Genomic DNA, 7,844 nt, shown 5'->3' with positions numbered 1-7,844 from the left:
AAGAAAAAATAAATAAAAAAAAGATTTAATTAAGATTAGAAATACAAACTTTATGGGATTTACATATAAGTCAGTTAACAGCTTTAACATGACCCAAGAGTCTAAAGATCTAAAATATAAACTATAAGCCTGGCATTTTAGAATTCTAAAAAGTATGCTGAGACATTGGGAGGTCCACTGTTGCAGAACATAGGTAAATATACGTGGCTTTGGTCAGCAGATGCTGTCAAAATCATTTTGTAATACTGCTGCTCAGGCACATTTAGTTACCTATTATAGGATCCAGGCATTAAAAAATCTTTTTAAATTTTAACAGAAATGCAAAATAAAAGGCTACAGATAACATCCTCATTTTGGACTACAATCATTATTATCCTGGACATTCAATTTTAAACTCTATTTCCAATGGGTCAGGCACAATGATGAAAAATGAAAGACCGAATTCTAAGGGTGAAGTATTTGCTTATTTGTTTTGTCTTCAGAAAGATCATATACAACGGCGGTAACAGGAAGGCTAAATGAATACTTTAAGATATAGTACCAATCTAAAATTCACAACCGGTGGAGTAGAGATCCACACCTGGACCTGCAATGTGAGGGGCTCTGTGGGCAGGTTTACACCCAGTGAAATAAGCACAATTGGTAAAAACTAATAAAAACAGAAAAACAGAAGAAGGGAAACACTTCCTGGTGCCTATAACCCTGAGACCAAAAGCAAACAAAATGTCGCAAGAAAAATATAGACCAATATCTTATGAACACAAACAAAAAATTCCTCAAAGAAAACTAGCAAACAGAATCCAGCAAAATACAGAAAAGAGGCTCACATGGCAGCCAAAAGTATGGTTTATCCCGAGAATGTAAGGTTGGTTTGCTATCTAAGAATCAGTTAGCGTAACAGCCCATGTCAATAACACAAAAGACAAAAACCACCTGAGCACCTCAACAGATGCAAAGCTGTAACACCCACTCATGATAAGAACACTCAAGAAACAGAAGAGAACTTTGTTTAACATGATAAAAAGTAGGTAAGAAAAACCCTAAAACCCACGGCTAATATCATATTTAAAGGCAAAAGACTGAATGCTTTCCCCTAAGATCAAGAACAAAACAAGGATGTTCACTCTCACCACTTCTATTCAACATTGTACTGGAGGTTCTGGCCAGGTCAATTAACAAAGAGAATTAAATAAAAAGGATCAAGACTGGAAAGGAAGAGGTAAAGGTATCTCTAGTAGCAGGTGACATGAGTTTGCATATAGAAAATCCTAAGGTATTCCACAGAAAAACCCTATTATCTCTGAGATGAGCAAGCTGTAGGACATACAATTAGTTCAACTTATATACACATTAGCAATGAACGCGAAAGTGAAACTAGGAAAACGATTTTACTAATGGTACGATCAAAAACAAAAACTATTTAAGAATAAATTTAACAAAGGCATAAAACTTGTGTGCTAAAAAGTGCAAACATTGTTGAGAAAATTAAAGCATCTAAACAAACGGAAAGACATCTCAGTTTATGGAATGGAAGACTCAATATTTAGATGGCAACATCTCCAAAACTGATATACAGATTCAACACAATCCTTATGAAACTCCAACTCTGTTTCTTCAGAAATGGGCAAGCTGACCCCATAATTCATACGGAAATGTAACAAATCCTGAATATCCAAAATGATCTTGAGAAAGACCAAAAAGTTGGAGGACTCATACTTCTCAATTTCAAAATTTGCCACAAAGATAAAAATAATGATGTGGTGCTGGCATAATGACAGAGATATAGGTCAAGTGTGCCAAGACCATTCATCGAGGTTCTGAAAGAAGTCTTTCAACAAACGATACTGGGACAACTGGACACATACAGCAGAATGAAGTTGGAACCCTATGTCACACTCATATATAAAAAATACCTTAAAAAAATTAAAGAAATAAGCATAAGAGCTAAAACTAAAAAACTCTTACATCTTCATTATCTTGGATTATGCCATTGCTTTTTAAATATAACACCAAAAGCACAGATAACAAAAGAAAAATAAAATGGACATCATCAAAACTTAAAGCTTTTATGACAGTCAAAGGACACTATTACAGAAAGGAAAAACAACCCACCTAATGGGATAAAATGAACCCTTACAACTTAATAATATAATGATAAAAACAATTAAAAAATGGGCAAAGGACTGGAACAGGCATTTCTGGAAAAGTATACAAAATGGCCAATCGGCAAATGTTTATAGTGAGTGAATAAGAAACTAAACCTAATATTAACCTTGTTCTTAAAAGCAGGGCACCAAGTTTGGCATGCTGGTGGTCTTTGTTCCTTAATGTATTAAAATGTCAACTTCAAATTTTTACCTGATAAGATTAAAATCAAGTCTTGCCATGTCAGCATTATCTTCTGGGATATTACGAGCCAAGATTCCTAATTTAACAAAGTTAAAGTATTAGGTTCCCAAGAAACACATTAGAATAAGGTACTTCTTTCCAATATAGTCCCATCAATTGAGTTGAACCCTCTAATACTGTCTAATAAAGAAAACAAAATAGTAGAAGATTAAGAATAGTGGGTATATTTAAAAAGCTTTGTATCCGTTCCTCATTCCCCCACCTTTTTTAAGATTTTTTTATTTTTAAGTTATCTCTACACCCAATGTGGGGTTTGAACTCACAACCCCGAGACTAAGAGCTGCAAGCTCTACCAAGTGAGTCAGCCAGCGCACCCATTACTCCCCTTTTCTTAAGCAACAAAATGTAGAAGGAGTTTTTACATAACTATTGCCAGTTCCATTAGTGTCTGTGTTTCCATAAGTAAGTGGCTTGTCTGGTGATCCTTTTATTCTGCCAAATTTTACTATAATTGGTAATTAGCAGTATACCTATCTCTTACCATTTTTGGTTAGTACGTAATTCTTGGACTCAGATGAATAAACAAAACTAAAGCCTTTTGAAAAACAATTATTTTGATAGTCAGTTACACTGTGTTACTTTATACTAAGCGTAGAGTGTAATAAAAGCTTTTTCACACATGAAACTGAAACATTTTCACTAACTACAGAGGGAAATAGCACTCTCAATTAATTATCAGGTCAGGATTAAAAGCAAGCAGAGGAAAACAATGTGAATCCATCACATAATAAAGCAGAATAGATTCTACGCAGGTTCTATGTATTATGAATTTGAGGAGCAAATGTGACAAAACCAATAGACTCACAAGTAATTTTTAGGGGAGCTTATGACCTGCCTTTTCCCTCATTTATTCCACAAAGTAATCAACCAAAATATTCCTGAAGACCACTGATTGTTTTAAATTGAAGGTACCGACCACTTACCAGCGTGGACTGCAGGATGCAAGGTTTTCACACGTCCCCCTAACATTTCAGGAAATCCCGTTAACTCAGAGACATCTCTGAAAGTAGATGAGCAGAATATTGCTGTTTCTGCTAAACTGTCATTTTACATTTTATGCCATTCCAAAGCACCTTCCAACATTACATCTACTGTTCTCATCTAGGGGGATTTTTCAGAGCATAAATTTTCAGAAATCAGAAACTGAATCCTAAGCAATACATTCAATTGAGAATTTAGCAATATATACAAAAAGCACCTTATCTCAGAAACAGACTGAAGTAAAAACAAGAATTCAGTTTTAAGATTAAATAAGCATAAAGATGGCAAATCAAATGAGTGGGAAAATAAAACACTGTGTTTTAGTAAAGTGGTGTTTATATTGGAACAATAATGGTTTATCTCAATAAAAATAAATTCCCAATGAATCAAAGGTTTGATTATTTTTGAAGAATGTTTATTTACTTATTTTGTAAGAGTGCATGCACGCAAGGGGAGCAGAGAGAGAATCCCAAACAGGTTCAGAGCCTGACGCAGGGCTTGATCCCACCAACTGTGAGATCATGACCTGAGCTGAAATCAACAATCAGACACTGAACGGACTGAGCTACCCAGGTACCCTCAAAGGTCTGAGTATTTAAAATAATCACAGAACTACCAAAATTAAATATGTAAGGAATGCATTCGAAGCATATGTAGGGAATGCATTTGAAGCATTAAATAACGGGTTAACAAATCTGTCTATGTAAAATGTTATTAGTTTTACACAGAAAAAATAGTTAGCTGGAAAAAATAATCTCAAAATTTGACAAAGGGTCAAATGAAGACAATGTTTAAATATTGATTCACATCACCAAACTGACATGAACTCCCCTACTCTTCAGCCTGATTTACAAGCAGATTATAATGACACGAAAAATGCGGACAATATGTTAGGTGAACAAAATCAAGAAGTAAAACTATCTTCTGTCTGAGTTAGAAAATTAGACAGATATTTATAAAAATACTGGAAGGAAGCATATCAACGTGTTAAACAATTATGAACTATTATCTTCTTTATAATTTTCTACATTTTTCAAATTTCCTACAACCCACATACATTAACCGTTATAGTAAAAAGTAATAAATATTTTAAAGCAGCAAATTCCTGGGCATCTGAGTGGCTCAGGCGGTTGAGCATGAGACTTCAGCTTAGGCCAAGATCTCATGGGTTCAGGAGCTTGAGCGCCATGTCATGCTCGCTGCTGCAGGGGCACAACCTGCTTCAGATCCTGTCTCCTCTTCTTTGCCCCCCTTCCCGACATAACATTAAAAAAAATAAAGCAGCAAATTCCAATAGGACACAGAATTTTCTGGGTAGAGTCTCCTATGAAGGGCCATCTGCAGATGACCGGCTTTTGACGAAGGACTCACACTGTTCCAACATAAACTGAAAACTGGTGACATTATGTTGTCCAATTCAAAATTCCCTTTTCTGGCCTTCAGGAAATAAAATCCAGTTTCTCCAATTGAGGATGATTGTTAAAAACAGAGAAGGCAGATCTATTCTCAGAATGAAAAACCAGGTGGCTCATTAAGAAGTTTGTTGCTCCTGGGGCGCCTGGGTGGCTCAGTCCCTTGGGTGTCCGACTTCGGCTCAGGTCATGATCTCACAGTTTGTGGGTTCGAGCCTCGCGTCGGGCTCTGTGCTGACAGCTAGCTCAGCCTGGAGCCTGTTTCAGATTCTGTGTCTCCCTCTCTCTCTGACCCTCCCCTGCTCACGCTGTATCTCTCTCTCTCTCTCAGAAATAAATTAAAAAAAAAAAAAAGCTGTTGCTCCTTTGTATTCCAGAATTTGCATGCAATAGCTGCAGTCTTCAAAATTTCTCTGCGTGCCCACTGCTGTATAGTCACCAATTAAAATCTCATTAGTTTACCTCAAATCTCCATGTTAACTTCCTGGGATAAAAACTTGGCTCTTTTACTAGCTGTGTTAACTGTTACTAACTCTGGCAAGTTACCTAACTTCTTTGTGCCTCAGTTTCCTTATTTATTAAATGGGGATAATACAATCTACACTATTGTTATAAAGCTATTGTTAGGATTACATGAGAGTGTGTGTGTATAATATGAAGTGAACAGTCTCACACTCTAATGGGAGAGAAATACATTTACATTCCTAATTTTTAAGAAATGTACAGCTATAATGGGGGCAAGCAAGAAGTGAGTAGAGATCAAACAAGGCTCAAGAGCTGATAAGTATTTAAACTGAGGGATGGAATGACACCATGACAGCTCATTATCTTTTTCTACTTTTGATTATGTCTGAAATGGTCCCGTAATACAAAGTTTGGTAGAGGAAAAAAGGCTTAGAAGAGGAGCTTGCTTAATTTGAAAGGTCCAACTACAACAGCAGCCATCATGCTCCACAAGAAAGAACAGCCTAGATACTGGATTCTCACCCTGCTGGTCTTCACAAAAGGCTGGCCTGTCTTTCACGATTCTTACAGGGTTCTTATGAGAACATCAGAGAGATGATGCAAAAAGACTTTGGAAAGTAGAAAAGCATTTATTTAATAAAGTAAGGCACTCTTGCCATTTGAACCTGTCAAATTTAGGAAAGCTGTGTACTGCTTCTGAAAGCAGGAGTATACAATTAAAAAAGTAGTAATCTCGGGGCGCCTGGGTGGCTCTGACAGTTGAGCATCTGACTCTTGCTTTTGCTTGGGTCATGATCTCACAGTTTCATGAGTTCGAGTCCCAGATCGGGCTCAGTTGCTGGCAGCTCAGAGCCTGCTTGGAATTCTCCCTTTCCCTCTCTCTGCCCCTCCCCCACTCACAGCTGTCTCTGTCTCTCTCAAAATAAATTTAAAAAGAAAATAAAAAGGCAGTAGTCTGACCAGAAGGCAAAAAGCAAAATTTCTCATAGAGCAACGAAAACAGCCACATCTTTCACTCCTTTCCTAAAATATATTTCAGGAGTGGGTAGGTCCTTCTTCTGAAATCCCACCTCCATTTATTAGAGCTGTCCTTATAGCCTTTTTCATTTTCTACCCCTCAGTAAGTTACTTCCTCCCTCTCCACCAGAATGCCAGCTTCTTGAGGTCAGGAATGGCAGCTGATTTATCTTTTATCATTCCTTCGTCCCATCACTTAGCCAGGTAAGGAACATTGTGAAGGGAATGAATAAAAGATCTGTGCCTTTATATCACTAACAGAGAACGTAAGAGAACACAGGAAGACTTGAATCTTAATGATGTCAACAGTTTCACTACAGAGCCAGTCCAAACGGGTCATGGGAATCATATAATTTGGGGTTTTCTTTAATAACAAATGGCCCACCTAAATTAATTTTCTATACAAAGTAGCTAAGAAAGAGGGCTTTCTGACATGGGGACTCCTGGGGTTTCAACCCTGAACTCCTGACCGAGCTCTGCAAACCGGAGCACAAGTTACTAAATGTGAGCCTCACTTTCCTCTTCTGCAAAGTGTGTAAGCAGTGTGCCGGCCTCCCAGCATTGCTGGAAGGAGTAAGTGACGCCTTTCACTCACTGTGCCCGGAGTGCCTTCCTGTCTGGTCAACGTGACCACTCTCCGTTCTTCGGATTGGACTTAACCTTAAAAACTAAGCTGTGTCTTACCTGACTGCCAGACCTGCATCCCTGAGGGTTTTTGCAGTCCCTCCAGAAGCGATCAGATTCAAACCAACAGAAGTTAAGTTTCTGGCAAATTCCACGAGGCCCGTTTTGTCAGAGACACTAAATAAGGCTGAAACAGAAGGCATTTCCCGTCACCACTCGCAGTACATGACACGAAGTCCTTCCAGGCCTTGGGTGCGGGGGAAGGGGGGGAGTGGCTGGGNGCCCTCCCCTGTTCAATTTCAGAGCTGAAATTGGAGCCTCGGGGCTGAAGGGGAAGGCGGAGAGAGGTTGGCTCAGGCCTGCCTAGGCCCGGAACTTGAACGGATCACCGCTCCAATGTCACGTACTAAGCGTGACTTGGCCCTTTCCGCAAAAGTGAGGCGCCCCAGGACCGCAGGAGCAAATGCCTGTTGCCCAGAACAGCCTGCCCCGAGAAATTGGAGCCATGTCAAAAGCAATGGTACAGAAAACCAGAGCAACCCAAGGAGTTTTTGCTGCAGCGGCGAAGGTAGAAAGCATTTAGCAATCACCTATTTCATTTTAATAGAGTTAAAAAAAATACATAAAAGGAAGACCTGATGGTCAAAGATTAAGCTATTGACACCACGGTTCACGTAATAGAGGCAAAACAAAGTGAAATTGACACTCGTTTAAGTTTTTGATCCCACATTATGAAATAATCTGAAATCTGCTTCAAGATGGTGAACAGTAAATAATATTTCACTCAAGCCTGGATGAAAGGAATGATAACGGTTAAGGGAGAGCGGAGAACATCTTTCTTAATTCATTAAAAATAGGAAAAGCAAAACTGCACACTCATTTCTTTTTGAAAACAACATCTTTGACTCAAATTCCTATTGCTGTTTATAAAGATTT

At 38.3% G+C, this 7,844-nt stretch overlaps 1 protein-coding gene across 2 annotated transcripts in view; it reads right to left on the bottom strand.

Moving 5' to 3' along the window:
• The window catches only part of ATIC (5-aminoimidazole-4-carboxamide ribonucleotide formyltransferase/IMP cyclohydrolase), a 26,478-nt gene extending 19,352 nt beyond the window's left edge, over nt 1–7,126 (bottom strand). Inside the window, exons 1-3 of one of the 2 annotated variants that reach the window (XM_077748527.1) lie at nt 6,969–7,126; nt 3,333–3,409; nt 2,359–2,425 (exon numbers count right to left, since the gene is read on the bottom strand). In XM_077748527.1, coding sequence (XP_077604653.1) covers nt 2,359–2,425; nt 3,333–3,409; nt 6,969–7,111 — 287 coding nt within the window. In that variant the 5' untranslated portion in view covers nt 7,112–7,126. The remainder of the gene's footprint in view (nt 1–2,358; nt 2,426–3,332; nt 3,410–6,968) is intronic. The other variant, XM_077748528.1, reaches the window with a different exon arrangement.
• Between the last annotated feature and the right edge of the window lie 718 nt (nt 7,127–7,844).

Source organism: Crocuta crocuta, unplaced genomic scaffold, assembly GCF_008692635.1.
Source record: "Crocuta crocuta isolate KB4526 unplaced genomic scaffold, BGI_CrCroc_1.0 scaffold229, whole genome shotgun sequence".
Taxonomy (NCBI): Eukaryota; Metazoa; Chordata; class Mammalia; order Carnivora; family Hyaenidae; genus Crocuta; species Crocuta crocuta.
Note: the sequence above shows the minus strand (reverse complement) of the source record. Positions and strands in the feature narration are given on the sequence as shown.